This window comes from Vanessa atalanta, chromosome 3 (genome assembly GCF_905147765.1).
Source record: "Vanessa atalanta chromosome 3, ilVanAtal1.2, whole genome shotgun sequence".
Taxonomy (NCBI): Eukaryota; Metazoa; Arthropoda; class Insecta; order Lepidoptera; family Nymphalidae; genus Vanessa; species Vanessa atalanta.
Genome location: NC_061873.1, coordinates 13694831 through 13711507, shown reverse-complemented (window position 1 = coordinate 13711507; position 16677 = coordinate 13694831). Strand labels below are relative to the sequence as shown.

At 35.2% G+C, this 16677-nt stretch overlaps 1 protein-coding gene across 1 annotated transcript in view; it reads left to right on the top strand.

Moving 5' to 3' along the window:
• Positions 1-16677, top strand: part of LOC125076835 — a 62896-nt gene that overhangs the window by 30356 nt on the left and 15863 nt on the right. Inside the window, exon 3 of the mRNA XM_047688537.1 lies at positions 14761-14984. Coding sequence (XP_047544493.1) covers positions 14761-14984 — 224 coding nt within the window. The remainder of the gene's footprint in view (positions 1-14760; positions 14985-16677) is intronic.

Here is a 16677-nt window from a genome sequence, read left to right as displayed (position 1 = left end):
GAACGAATTACGCCGAAGCGCTATTAGGGTGTGGAGAATTCGAGTCGAATTTTCTCGAACTTTAGGCTTTTACGAGCGTTTAGTTTATTAAGTTTATTCGGTTAAAGTAGTGAACTGTTTTTTTTTCTGCTCTTGTTATAAAAACAATGCTCGATCATAATTAAATTGTTCCAATTGTTGATCAAACATACGTTTCTAGATTATTTAATACAATATATATGATAGTAGGGCTTTATGCAAGTCTGGTCCGTACAACCCACGCAGTAGATTTTCTACCTTCAAACAGCAATACTTAAAATTGATGTGTTCGGGTTTAAAGGGTGTGTGAGCAAGTGTAACTATAGACACACTGGCACAAGCTGGTGACGCATTGGGATTTCTTATGGCACTAACGTCTATGGACGATTGTGACCATCAGGCGGTCCATTTGCCCGCCTACCTAATCAAGACATGGCTAGAAAAACGAAAGCATCTATGAATATAAAAATACCACCGTTTGATTGGTCACCATGAATTATGGAATATTGTTTCATGAAGAAGTTTTCGTACTATTCACATTTGTATTTAGATCATTTTATTTATGTGCCGCGGCAAATCTGTTTACATTCCGTTCAACCGATCACTATAACATTTGGTATACGAATAATATTTTAGCGCAACAACAAACGAAATTTATAGAGCATTAAACGAGCTGTTAGTATGTATGGTTTATATGTTGTGAATTCACTTAACGAAGACACAATCACTAAGCGACTCTTGCTAAAATGAACATTATACGAAGCTCCGCAGGAAATACAATCAAACTTTGCCGTTACTAGTTCACGGTGAGAAACTTGCACGGATTATGTAATCTGTGACAGCGAGGAAATAGATTTTCTCTTACAATATTATAAAGGTTTCTTGTTAGGAGAATTCTTAGGGCTGAGTCAAACTGACGGCGGGCGACGCTGCAGTTATGGAATGCGCGCCGAGCATTCTCAGTAAAATTCCAACACACACGTTTTCAATGAATACCCCTTACAAAGGAGCCCGTTTTACGAATTCTTCCCATCTGCACGGCGAACATATAATACGCTTCACTCGGAGTACAATAGTCAAAGCTTTTTGGATTTCGACGGGAATATACAGGGATACGCCGTAATATGTATGATAATATGGAAAAACTTTCAGGGAGGTCTTTTTATTCATAGATTTCCCAACGTCTCCCAGACTTACTTTTTCTTAATTGTCAGTTTAAAAGTATCAATTTCATCCGAGCCGCGTTCAATGGTTATTCTTTAAGCTGGAGTGCATTTAATGGCGTAATGCTCAGCGTTCTACAATTTAATGCTTTTTTAATATGAGTAAGATGTTGAGCGGAGTGCGGTGTCTAAAACGCGCGCTGTTTAACGAGAACTTAAAACGGAACGTCATTTGTATAATTTACTCTTAAGTGGGCGGAGAGGCGGCGCGCGGCGGGCCACGAAACGGGATACGTAAGCGGTATTTGCGTAGCGTTAGCGTATTTTAAGAACCTTTATTCATGTTCTCTCTTCGAAAGGAGATCTGGATTTTATTCCAACACGTCGCTTCAATGCTGGTTGGTGGATACACATATAGCAGAATTGGGTAAAATTATAATGTTATATTTATTTTAATTAATTTATGTGTACTCTTGTACTACGCAACTTAAACTATATTCCTCTACCCAAAGGTCACCTGGAAGAGATCGCTATTTAAGCGATAAGGCTGACTGATATACATACTAATGTAACTTTTGTTTCTGGAATATTTTTGGTGTACAATACAGCATATTTATATTTGTATAAAGGCAAAATTTCTCACGAGGTTTTTCTTCAACCGACGACGACGGGACGAAATGAATTATAAACACCAATTAATAAAAAAAAAAACGTAGTTGTAACACTCTAAGTGAATATATAAATACAATACAAATTTTAAGTAATACACGATCGAGTCGAGAGACAATTTGATTAGGCTGTATAGTATAGTAGAGATTTAAAATAATTTAATTTGAACACAAGGTCATACGAATTAAGCCCCTCATTGTTTCATTTATTGGTTCCAAAAGAAATAGATGTATTTTTTGCGATAACAATTATCTGCAGTATCTTTATCTGACGTAAATTAATAAATAAGTCTAATTATCCATATAAGAGTACTTTTTAGAAAAAAACGCCTAGATCTAGGCTCGAGTTCCATCACAGTCCACTAATTATTGTAAAAAAACAGCACTGTAAATCTGTTTTCTTCTCGCTGGAGGCTGCTTTCCGAAACGGTGGTAGTATTTTAATATCGACGATTCAAAAACGCTTCGTTGTTAAGTTTACTTGAATAACATTGATTTGATTTGATTTGACTTGAACAGACCCAAATATGAATCTCAACCGAACATTACAGTTTCGAAACCGATCAAGCACCGTCAAATGTTTCTGTGCAATTTACATATAATTCACTGCGTGAAAATAATCGTATCGAAACCTACGGGTCGAATAGAAGTCTACCACATGTGAATCCACCGATCGTTGACGAAGAGTGATAAACGCCAAACATTCTCGTCGAGAGGACGCTCTGAATAAACGCTATAAAGTATTTGATCGATTCATCTCGATTTTAACGACGAATACTTTACGACGAGTTACTTGAATCTTTATGGACCCGTAAAAAGGCCATCTGCTGAACAAATGAATTGAATAACTGCGATTGATATCCATAAACGTTAGCACTCGTAACCTGACCGGCGGTAAAATAAAACCGATCTAAGAATAAAACCAAAATAAAAAAATCAGCGTAACTTGATTAAAGTACATTTTCAAATGACGACAATTTTTTTTGTGTTTAAATTAATGTCTATAAAAAAAAACACATTTCGTTTCTTTAACGAAGTGGTCACCGTCTCCTAGACTTCGATATTATAAAGCGACCACCGATTTAATAGCGATGGACTTCTGTGTTCTTATGCTAATTATTAATAAAAGATGCGATGTTTTTATAACGTCTTACTGAAATATTTACATTACATACATTACATTAACAGCCTGTAAATTTCCCACTGCTGGGCTAAAGCCTGCTCTCCCTTTTGGGGAGAAGGTATGGAGCATATTCGACCACGCTGCTCCAATGCGGGTTGGTGGAATACACATGTGGCAGAATTTCGTTGAAATTAACCACATGCAGGTTTCCTCACCCGTCGAGCACGAGATGAATTATAAACACAAAGTAAGCACATGAAAACTCAGTGGTGCCTGGTTTTGAACCCGCAATCATCGATGCACGCGTTCTAACCACTGGGCCCTCTCGGCTCGGCTGAAATAATTACTAAACCAAAATAATAAGATAATATAAGAAGTTTACTTAGCTATATCCCACGCTTTTATTTGAACTATTGACGTGACAAGTGAATAATTTATTTACTTGACGGTAGAGCTCTGTACACGCCCAACTGGGAAGGTACCACCCACTCATCATATAGTCTACCTCCAAGAAGCAATACTTAGTATTGTTGTGTTTCGGTTTGAAGGGCGTGTGAGCTAGTGTAAGAAGAGGCATATCTCAGTTCCCAAGGTTGGTTGCAATTTTTTTTATAAATAAGTAATTATAAATAAATATTGGACAACGTCACATACATTACTCTGATCCCAATGTAAGTAGCTAAAGCACTTGTGTTATGGAAAATCAAACGTATCAACGGTACCACATATACCCAGACCCGAGACAACATAGAAAACTAATGAACTTTTTCTACATTAACTCGGCCGGGAATCGAACCCGGAACCTCGGAGTGGCGTACCCATAAAAATCGGTGTACACACTACTCGATCACGGAAGTCGACTAATTTGTTGTAAGGAATTGTTTAAATATGTTAATGCTATAAAAAATATATATATACATTCATATTGAAACAGGTTCATAGCTTGCCTAAATAAAAAAGGTTGCAAAAATAGTGTCATATATAATCTTCTGTGGCGTCTAATTGGATTTAAAAGTTTCTGAAGTACATAAAATGACTCGAGCGCTGGTGACGAGATACGGCAATATTAAAAAATCTTCACGATATTAAACGATAACTTAGTTTTAAGAGGCTCTTAGTGATCTTAACTTATTAAAGATATAAAATGAAATGCTATTTATTGTAACTCATAAGAGATACGTATTAGATAAAGTTATTATTTTGTTATTAGTTTTATCTTATTTAATAGTTAGGTGGTGGCCACCTGATGGTAAGTGATCACCAGCGCTCATAGATATTGGCACCGTATGAAATATTAACAATTCCTAATCTTGGTAACTAAGTTATGGCCGTTGTGTTTGTAATACAACCAGATTAATTTGCTGTTTGGGGGTAGAATATTTGATAAGTGGTGGTACCCAGAACGGTAATCGAATACCCTTGTGGAAACAAGGCCCTATAGATCTTATCAAACTTTTGGAAAACACACAAATAAATACCAGAAAAAGTTAAAGTCAGGCTCAGGTCACAGTATTATTAAAAACCATCTTCCTGAATTTCTTTAGCCGGTTCTTTAAGGCTCTAAGATTATTTTTCGAACAGCAGTAGAAAGTTTAAAAATCAAACTCAAATTCCTTTATTCAATATAGAAGCATTACACTTACTTATTGATAGTCAAATTACACGTTACCACCTGTTCGGAAAATTAAACACCCTGACCTGAGAAGAACCAGTGAAAGAAAATCAGCGGGTCTTTTTTTGTCAATCTAATTAAATACATATATTGAATATGAGAAATAGCCAGGAGCCCCATTGCAACTTGGCTTCAACGGTAAGGCCAAGAAATTCAGTTGATTCAACTGGATCCATCGATTCCTCGTTGATAAGTGCATCAGCTTTTACATTTTGCACATTTGGTGTACTAAATTTTAATTTTTTTGTTTTTTTTATTATCTGCCTAAGATTATATACGCTAAACCAGTGTACTATGTAGTATGTATAGTATCTATATATTACATTGAGTAATCAGCACTTGACTTATATACTTACGGTTGTCTTTTTAAGAACAACTTTATCTATAAAGGTTTTAGTATAAGCCATTTCGTTAAAAACATCAGTATTTATCGATACATATAATAAAATAGGAGTGTCTATTTATAATAATAAAATAACCGCTTTTCACTAAATGCATGTGTATTTATAAACAGTACATATACCAAAATAACATTTTTTGCAGTCTTTGTCTGTCTGTGTGTTTGTTCCGACTAATCTCTGGAACGGCTGGACCGATTTTGAGGGGATTTTCACTGGCAGATAGCCAATGAAATACGAAGTAACTGAGGATACTTTTATTTTACAATTATATGTAAAATAAAAATAAAGTCATGCTGCAATGTCAAAATAACTGAAATTAAAAAAAAAAATCTTGTATATATATATGTTATTAGTTAATAGGTAGTTATTTACTTATTGAAGTATAATATCCGTAACATTGTCTAGTCAGGCGATAAAAATAACATAAAGTAATAACAGTATTTATACCTAGTAGTGGCAGGATATGGATGATAGGACTCATTGGATTATTTACCGCAAAACATTACGATGTAAGCAATGGTTAATATTTGTTCTCAATGTATTAACAACATTGATTCTCATTCAATTACACTTTATCATAATATGAAACATTGATGTTACTGAGATCAATTATAATTATTATTCGTGTGTGAAATCGACGCGAGTATAATCTAATAAGTTTGACGATATAATTATAATCACAGCGTCAATAGTAATATAGAATTAACTCGCAGTTTTCATAGCTCTTTCCAAACAGCAATATCCAGCCGTGTCGGTAAATTGTCGCTCAGTGTCGAGCGAGACGACGATACATCCGTCTCGCTCTCCTCATTTCCGTCCCGTGAGGGACGTTATCTAGATTAGTTGTTTCTTAAAACTTAGCTTTTAGCCGGTTTGTTTGGTATTAGGGTGGTCGAGGCTGATTTATTCGCCACATCCGTATATTTAATTATGTTTTACACAATGTTTTGAGACGAAACATTTTCTTTGAGTGCCTCTTCGGCTAGCGAAGGTTGGCAGAAGTTCCGTATATGCCACCCTGTTCATTGTGAGATAAAACAGATTAGCGGCACTTCCGTTTTCAATCCACTCCCTGATGGTAGTTCTGTTTATTCGCCTGGGTATTCTTAGCACTCCTGTCCAAGCTAAGGGACGCCAGGAACTAGGGGCAATGTTTTTCTGCGACTTTTCCATATAATTAAACCGACAACACAGGAAAAATGCTTTTAAGTGGTCTCACTTTCACAGTTATTTCACCAAACATTTTAGAAATGTCTTATATCTCAAGGTCGTTGCTTCGCATTGGATCAAAATGTAAATGTTACTGGGGATAGCCAGCGAGAAATTAAGAAGTTACTCTTTCATCAACGAACGCTAACTTCATCCTTCTTATTATGTATTCTTTTATCGAGTATCTGACTGCCCTGTGTCGAGTTGGGTCTAGATATAATGCCGCAGATCCCAAGGACCTGACTTCAAACCGCAGATCGAAACGATAAAAAGTTATTGGGCTTTTCTATCGAAAAATTTTCATGAACAGCCCGGAGTCTGCAAGTATGAAAAATGTACATTCCCGTGCCTGGGAAACACGTGAAGCCATTGGTCCTCCGCCGTAACTCTTTCTGGTCGATTTGACGGCCCATCGGATTTTGGAAATGAGGGAATAGAGTGTCCTGAGTTTACGCACACACGTGTGTCCTGAAATATGGTCTGCGTAGTTGGCTGGTCTCACTTGAGACTGACCGCTGTCGAAATCAGCCGAAATCGGTCAGGATGACATCATTATATCCAGTAATAATACGCCTTTTATCAATGATATGAGATTTATCATGACATTTAAATGTATATATTAGCTAAACTAAATTGAATTGCTTATCATTTAATTTCCTACTTAAAATGCATTTGTTTGTATTATGATAAGAAAAAATGACGTAGTTCCGGTGAGATTAGTAACGTATTATGTTAAATAGGATTATATATTATATAAGACGAAATGACTTAGCAGATAAAACGTGTTGATTTTAAGAAATTTGACACGACTGACTCCTAACGTTCTTAATTTTTACTTGACAGTCTCGATGGTCTAATGGCTAAATATATTTAGGCCACTGATGCCGAGGTCCTGCGTTCAAAGCTCAAGGAGACCCAATATAAAGGTTATTGGGTGTTTTGTCGATTTTTTTTTCAGTAACAGCCTCGAGTCTGGAAATTAATGTGTACACTTGTTCCTTGGAAAACAACCGCCAGCAAGTGCCTCAAGTCTTTTTGGTCGTGTCAGATTTGCCGTTGTGTATCTTCCAACGTGAATTAGAGACTGTCAGGCATAAGCTACAAACTTTCTTTAAAGGGTGAGAAGGCAGTTTAACATTTACAGGCTTTTAATTTAATTTGCTCTTTACATATTTTATGAATATAATACAACAACCGAAACATCACGTTATCTAACGTCGTAAGAGCAAAGTTTTAATTTTATTTTCAGGTCTCTTTTATTTATAACTTTTATCAAAATAAAATTAACTGTCCCTACATATTAGGGCTCAAGAAATTTAATAGTATTTATCTGTAAATAGCTTTAAGCTCCGAAGACGGATTACTAGAGCGTAGATGTTTATGAAAAGCTCAAGTCATACAAATTTACGAACGCTGCGTCCGCAGGATTATCGTCTGAAACTTCGTCATATATATGTATAACACGCTTCACGGGTTATTACAAAGTGATCAATGACACAGGGATATAAGTTCTGTACATATGTGTATATATACATAGATATATATTTAATAGATTGATGATACTTTGTATCTGTATAGTATTACTTATAATCATGGGCGGATATCCTAGTAGGACTAGGCCAAGTGTGACACAATTTAGGGGGGTGGCGGGCTAACATTTTTAATAGTCATACCGACCGTTAACAAGTCACAAAGTTATCTTCTAAAAAAATTTTGTTCATTATTAAAATTTTCATGGTTTATGATTTGAGGGCGGCAATCTTCGGTGGGCTTAATGCAGCCGAGGTATCAAATCATTTCTTAGAAAAGTTGCTTTTCGGGTTAGTTAACCAACGTTTTATAAGGCAGTAGGTTACCAGTTTCGTTACTAATATTGTAACTTCATATTCAAATTTTTTTACAGTTTATGAAGGTAGACGGCATTTGGGCTATCTGGTGGAAAGTGGTCACCACTGCCCGTACATATTAGCGCTGTAACAAATATTAACCATTACATACATCGCCAACGCGCTACCAACCATAAGAACAGAGATCTTATGTTATAAGTCTTTACATAAAACTGAAAATAAATAAAAATAAAAAAAACGCTTACAAAAATAAATAATTTATTAAAAATTACAAAAATAAACGATAATCAATTAATCAATTTACGTCCGTTGTAATTACGAGATAACTACGAGGACGATTTTACATACTGATAACTATTTATACTCGTAAACAAAATATTTTGTAGTGCTATATTTGCTTGAGTAGTTCATAACAAATTCTTAAATATTGAACGACGGTTTTTCATTGACCTTCGCTTTTGTTATTATTTACCGATACGTTTGTACAAGGACGTATCGTCTTTGCCCCACTTTAGTGTCTGTCCGAAAATTTTTTTAAATTAAATTTTAGGGAAATGGGCCAACTGGTGGTCAGTGGTCACAACCGCCCATAGACGTTGGCACCGTAACAATTTTTAATCATTCTTTACATCTCCAATGCGCCAGCAACCTTGGGAACTACCTAACCCTCGTGCCTGTAGTTACACTTGCTCACTTAACCTTCAAACCGAAACGCAACAAACAATACAAAGCATTTCTGCTTAGGAGTAGAATATATGATGTGTGGGTGGTACCCATCCAGCCGGACTTGCACAAAGCTCTACCCCCACGTGATCCAACCATTATAATTATTAAATATAAATAATAACATACAAATATCAATGTTTGTAATAAATATAGAACTCGATCATATATGAACCGATTTGAAAACATATTTTTATGTTTGGGAACGTGTAAATATTTCCCGTATTGTCCCATTTCAATTTGAAGGACAAAATATGAAATCAGTTGTTTTTTTGTTTTTATTTAATTTTATCTTATCAAATTTAATATTGTGTATTATCTAACTTAATTTTATATTATATACCTTATCAGTTTCAGTGAAATATGGGAAGTATGTTCACATTGCATAGTTTTTGTGATATATTTTGTTGTTTAAAGATTAGTAGCAAGCTTACTAGCACGGTCACTAGCACAGTAACTAGCATAGTAAACATTTTCAATGCTTCGTTGCTATATTTATTGCGATTATCGAATCGAGTATATCACTCAGTAATACTAGACTGGAACGTGACGGAAGCTTTAGCTGAGAGGAATTCATTTGAACATTAAGGCACGTAATGGTGCTGCATCCACATTGCACATCTTCATCCACATGGGAATCTTAAGATTGATAAGTGCAGAAAGATTAATAATCGCGTAATACAAAGTCTGTTTATATTTGAAATGTACCTAATAGTGTATATATATATGGAAATGCTATTAAGTTAGAGCAGTTAAGATACGCTTACTATATACATAAATATTGGACAACATCACATACATTACTTTGATCCCAATGTAAGTAGCTAAAGCACTTGTGTTATGGAAAATCAGAAGTAACGATGGTACCGCATACACCCAGACCCAAGACAAAATAGAAAATTAATGAAGTTTTTCTACATCGACTCGGACGGGAATCGAACCCGGAACCTCGGAGTGCCGTACCCATGAAAACCGGTGTACTCACTACTCGATCACGAAGGTCATCAAATGTAAAGATTTAATAATCTTAAGTAATATTCTAAATGCAAAAGTGAGTTAATTCATATGTTACGTTTTGTAGTCTTCATTACACGATGTTAGGAGGGCAGTAAATGACATAGGTACCTTACACCTGAGCCCTCTCGCCCACAAGTATATTGTAGAAAGTATATAACTAAGCATTATCAATATATTGGTATTCGAATAACACGTGCGAATGTGAGCGATAAATAACTCTCGGAGGAATGTTCCTCATATCGATGCGATAAGTCGATATCTCGCAGACGTGACACAATGCCCTGACTCGCATATTACTTTATACGGGACGAGCGGACTTGCGGCTATGTTCGCACTGGACGCGGGGATTAAACGTGAGACGTATTACAAGTATTAGATTCTCTTTTAAGCGACATTAAAAACCAATGGTTCTAGGCTTATTCAATATTTTTCCGAGTTTGTTATTTTTTCAGAAATTACACTCATCTTTTATTTTTACGCAGGTAAGCATGAGGTGGACTAACCTAACGCGAACAGTTTTTCCAAATCGGTTCCAAGTTTTGTGGCGCATTGGCTATGTAAAAGTCAAAGTCAAAGTCAAAAATCTTTATTCAATATAGAAGTGTTTGCACTTGCTTATTGATTGTCAAAAATCTACCAACAAAGGCATTGTTAATACATATATATCTTACAGCACACAGTGTCTATAAGCGGTGGCTTTTTATCAGGTGGCCCATTTTCCAGTGCGTTCTGTTCCAGTTTTAAAACTTGATTTTGTGACCAAACGAACATTCAGTTTTTTTGGAAGGGATTTTAAAATAACGCCTGTTTTTTGGATATTATTATTCGTGTTTTTATCGGTAGTGTTAAGCCTTGTGTTAGGCGTTACGAAAATAGCAAAAGGCCAATAAGAACTTACGATATATCCAACGTAAAACTACGTGACTTGTATACCGACGAGATAAAGTTCAAGATAGATATTTATCAAAGGAAAAGGTTTTGCAATAATAATCCAGCAAAATAATATTCGTATTCGCGAAATAATTTCCGAACATACTTCAAATTTACTAGATCTCATATCGGTTAGGTTCTGGTGAGAATTCCGGAATGAAAACCTCAGTCCTCCTCCGGCCCATTAACTATCTCTATGCAACAATAATAATAAAACGAACAGAATTACAAATTTACACATTCATAATATAAGTAAGATGTTTTGTTATCAAAACCATAATCGCTTTTGAATTAATAATATACCTATATAGCCCTGAAAAAAGCTGAAGTGAGCTAGCAGTGGGGATAAATTTAGCACAAGAATCAGAAGTCAGGATTGAACCTGGGATATTTACATAGCTAGTCTATAAATAACTAAAAAAATTTCTATAAGTACAATTTATAACGTTCAAAAATAGTTCAGTTTAATTTATTTAATGAGTTAAAGATTGCATATTCAGTTAGTCTGTCACACTCTTGGTTTAGAACGGAGCAAGTTGGGACATATTTTAGCCGAATTATGCCGAGATAAACGGCACTTGCTTTAACTTGGAAGATGCTTAAGATCGCTTCATTAAACTAAGCCTTATACTTTGGAACTGAGCGAGCAAACATAGGCTTTGTGATTTGAAACTATATTTAAACAATTTCGAGACATTAATTGATTAAAAGTAATTGTGATTAATTTGATGTTAGTCGATTAGAACGATGACAAAGTTAATAATGTTTTTAGATCATATTTTATGTCTGATAGCGTCTACAAGTCCAATCTTTGGTAAACAAATTTGATAAGCGATGTACAACTCGATCGTAAAATTTTGATAACTTATTTCCTAACTCAATTCCTATGCATAATATCATCTAGATTTAAAAATAATTCAATATTACATAATAAATTATTGTCATTGGAACATAAGTACAAGTTTGGAAATATAATTACGATAATTAAATTATAATTTTCCATATAGAGAAAAGGCAGGTTTAAGTGTATTTTTAACTTACATCCTTTACATTAACGCACGGACACACTCATAATTTTCGTATCTGTTTTCCGTTAATGTTACATATTTTGTAGAAGGAGTTCGTAAAATATTTATTTTGTCTTAATTCTGTACAACCTCAATATTTCCTTGATTGTCTGTCCGTATATTAATAACAATTTGCACGGCGCCCATGCCAGCGTCAGTGCCCGCTAGGAAGTCTGTTGGTACCTCCAATCCTGTAGTTTCACCTGAGACCATTGATAAGATTGACCGAGGTGTAGGAGCTGATGACGCGATGGTCATTAGCATGAGGATGGTGAGCGTAGTCATCACGCTGCTACCCCTGGAAATAAATTATTGTCTTTTGTTATGAGCTCGCCTTAAAATATTCTGAGATTTCCGTAACTTTAGTGAGGTATATGGAGAAATGTGGCGTCTCATCACAATCTCAATTATATTCGTAGTATAATAAATATTACAACTTTAAAATGCAAAACCGAACGAAATCCGAGATGGCCCAGTGGTTAGAACGCGTTCAACTTAACCGATGATTGCGGGTACCATCCAATCCAGGAAACACTACTGAATTTTCATGTGCTTAATTTGAGTTAATTCGTGCTCGGTGGTAAAGGAAAACATCGTGGGGAAATCTACATATGTCTAATTTCAACGAAATTCTGCCACATGTGTATCCACCAAACCGCATTGGAGCAGCGTTGTAGAATATGCTCAAAACCTTCTCTTCAAAGGGAGAGGAGGTCTTAGCCGAGCAGTGGGATATTTACAGGCTGTTTCTGTGAGGTAAGATGTTTTGACTTCTTGCCTATATTTACGATGGCTTAGTGATCCCTCTACAAATTCACACACACATCTACACCAAAGCGTTTATATTTGTCAAAACTTTCCTCATGGTCCAAAAATCGTAAACACCACAATAATTAAAAAATCATATCATGATGTTGAATGACAACTTAAAACGGATAGCTGGTAAAATGTCGTTAGTGGTTTTAGTAACGAGTTTCAGTATTACAAGGCACATCAATTATTGCAGAGTGAGAAAATGTGTTTTAATTACCGTAATAGGTCCGTTATAATTAAACTAATTGCCGTAATAAGGTAGGGAATTTATCTGTCATTTAATTATCACCTTAAAATGAGGGTAATTTATTACAAAATGTATACAAAAAAAATCAATCTACAAAAAGATAAGTCATGTAAATTAATAATAAATATACTTTTTTTATTATCATTCTTTTTTTTATGGCATTGGTTGGTGAACGAGTATATGGGCCACCTGTTGTCACCACCGCCCACTGACAAAAGCGCTGTAAGAAATATTAAACATTCCTTACACCACCTCATCACTTCACCAACCTTGAGAACTAAGATGTAATGTCCCTTGTGCCTGTAATTACGCTGGCCCACTCAACCTTCTAAGCGGAACACAACAATACAGAGTACTGTTATTTGGCGGTAGAATATCCGATGAGTGGGTGGTACCTAACCAGACGGGTTTGCACAAAGCCCTACCACCAAGCAGAGTATTCGCATTAGTTATAAGAACTTATTTTCAATGAATTGCTATTTTTTAATTTCCCGTAACACAAAAAGTCACAAACACAAGTAAAAAGTGAAGTAAGTAACAGCCCATTAACATCCACTGCTGGGCAAAGCCTTCTCTCTCTTCCGAGGTAAAATTAACGAACAAATATAAAACGATTCTTAAACTTAGAAAAAGAACTGAACTGTTTTGTATTCGTTTGTTTATACTACATAGATTGCTCCTTTTAAAATAAAACTACCAAAGAGGTAGCATTGTTGACGCTATCTCTTTATTAATTAATGTTCTTAAAAGACATTATATACATTTATTAATAAATAATACTTACATGACTGAATTTGCTCGTGTACGTGATGTTTAACTAAGATAAAAGATATATCCCGCACTACGGCCGCTAGAGTTCTGGAGACTAACTGATAAATTATATCAATGATAACCAAAGATAGATAAAAATGTTTTATCTGTCATCTTATCAAAATATCTGCGAAGTGACTAAAACATGAGGGAATTAATAATTCGTGACTTTTTCTTTCTAATAATAATTTAATACGAATAAACATATTGAAAATATTTAAATTTACAGAATAAAATTAGAAATTTAATTGTGACTAATTACAACGCACAATGAATATGATTCTTAATTTAAAAATTTACATTGAGTATTTTTTTTTAAATTAATGTAGATAGTTAAAGACTGGCAAATACCTCACTTGGAAGTAAATGGTCCACTATCCGTAGACATTGGTGCCGTAAATGATATTAACCATTCTTTAGATCAATAATGCATCATCAACCTTGGGGACTTTGATGTTAGGTCCGTTGTGCCTGTAGTTACACTAGCTCATATTTTAAACCAAAGTACACAAGAATTGCTGCTTGCCAGTAAAATATGAGAACATACATAAGTAGGTATTATATAAATGATAACAAAATATATAGCCACGGAACAAATTGTACAGTCTACATATGAATTTCCCAGTTGAATCACGATTTCTATTCTAGTGAAAATGAATCAGCCCTTTTGCCAGTACAAGTTTTAGTGTTTTAATAATGTTAGTCACACACTCGTCATTGGAAAATATTAAATGTTTTCATAGTTGTATATGTAGCCCATTTTATCTTATTTGTGACACACATGATTAATGCTAATTTTGTCGGAAATGTCGGGGAACCTGCTAAGCATATTATACAAGTCATGGTTTTACAGAATATTCCTACTTACCCCTCCTTTTATGCTTATCACCTGACTTAGACCTGGATTAGACCTGGATTAGGGACGACAATGGCCCAAGAGGTGAGGATCGATCCCGCGACTTTTTACATCTATAGGCCCGTAAATTATTGCACTATTGACGTTTAAACACTATTAAGACTATTGAACTAATTGAAGCTGTTTTTGCCTACAGATTATATGGACTCGCTATGCAAGGACCACTTCCTACAGCGACAGTATCGCAAGCTGGATGGCGGCGTGCTGTGGTCCCGCAACGAGCGGAACCTCGACTGTACCGTCACGTTCCAAACGCACAGCATCTTGCAGCGTTTCATGCTGCACTTTGACCTGCTGCAGCTTGACTGCAACGACCATCTCTACGTCTATGATGGAGCCCATGCTACCGCGCCTCCAAAGGTAAGCTATATAAAAATAAAGACTATCAAAATGATGTATCATCATATAACAATAATAAATATAAAGCGGCCGCTGCATCTGTTTGGCTTAGAAAAACTCAGTGGTTAATCTTAAATACAGATAGGCGGTAGACCTTTATGCATGCCCGGTATTAGATACCAGTCATCAAATATTACTTCGCCAAAAACTTAGTACTTTTACTTAAGAGTTTCTTTTAGGTGAGAGTTTCCAAGGTTGCCGGCGCATTGGTGATGTAAGGAATGGTTAGTATTCCTTACAGCGCCAATGCTTACGGACGGTGGGGACCTTTGCACTCTATATTTCTTAACAATTATCACATACGTCATTGGTATTTGTGATAGTTCAATCAATACATTTCATAATCCTTTTTGCTGTTTATAGATGTACAAATACGTAGAGTCATTGAGAATTCCTCAAGAACAAAGGGACCGAAGTAAACGTCCCCTCAGACAAAGTATTAAAATACCTTTCATATCACTTACCTTTCAATATATCACATAACGAGAGTTTTATCGATATCATTTCCAATTTGGAGGCATTCCAAGACGTCGCGAACAGCAATTACGGAGGGTTCCGATTATTCTCATTCAACCCCCTTCCCCCCTCCACGATCGCAGCGAAGGTTCGTCGCTAATTTATTAAAGATGCCAGAAACGCCATGCTAATGAGACCAGATAAATGCTAGATCGATTTGCTTATTGGAAATTTTGCTGTCAATTAATTTTTGAAATGGATTTTATAATTGGAACGAATGTTGGACAGTATTTTGGGGTGTAATGCACAAAATGGTCTACTGTTCTACTCGATGGTAGGACTTTGTGAAAGCCCGTCTGCATTCTACATTCTACCATTTAAACAGCAGTACTTAGTATTGTTGTGGTCCGGTTTGAAGAGTATATCTACAGGTACAAGGCATAACATCTTAGTTCCTAAGGTTGGCGGCGCATTGGCGGTGTAAGAAATGGTTAATATTTCTTACAACACCAATATCTATGGGCGTGATGAATAGTTAAGTTCGTAAAAAATACTGACCTCAATTTATTATGAAAAAAAGTAGAAGTCTCCTTGCATATTATTATAGAATTTATATCTCACATCTATAAGAAAAATATTCTAGCGTCACATAAATGCTTTGATCTGCTGTGATGGCTGTGATCTGTGCGATTAAAATCAATCAAAATTTCATCAATCAAAATCAAAAAGTACGTCAGTAGGTACGCGCTACAAGCATGCTTTTAGGAAGTAAGTTAAGATTCAATTTTGTAAATGATTTTTTTTGAATTGTTATTAATAGTCAAAGTAAAGACTGGTTTCGGAAATAAATTACACAGACTTAAGAAAATCAGGCGAAAGAAACTCAGCAGATATAAATTTTTCGTTTAATATTGTACACATCCAGTGTGTTAAATTATTTATGAATTTAGTTATTATGTGATTAACATTTGGACAATGAAAGTTCAGAGAGATTTTTTTTTTTTAATTTATCAATAGTTATGCTGCTTTCAATCAGATTGCAGATTGCCTCACAAGAGTGTTAATAAATAAGGTATAAAATTTCAAGTGTGTGAGTACACCGCAATATAAATTTAAGAAGGCTTATCTTTCTTTCGACTTAATATAGCTAAAAATATTGACGCGGAACGATTAATAAGTGATGCAATTTTATTTTGTT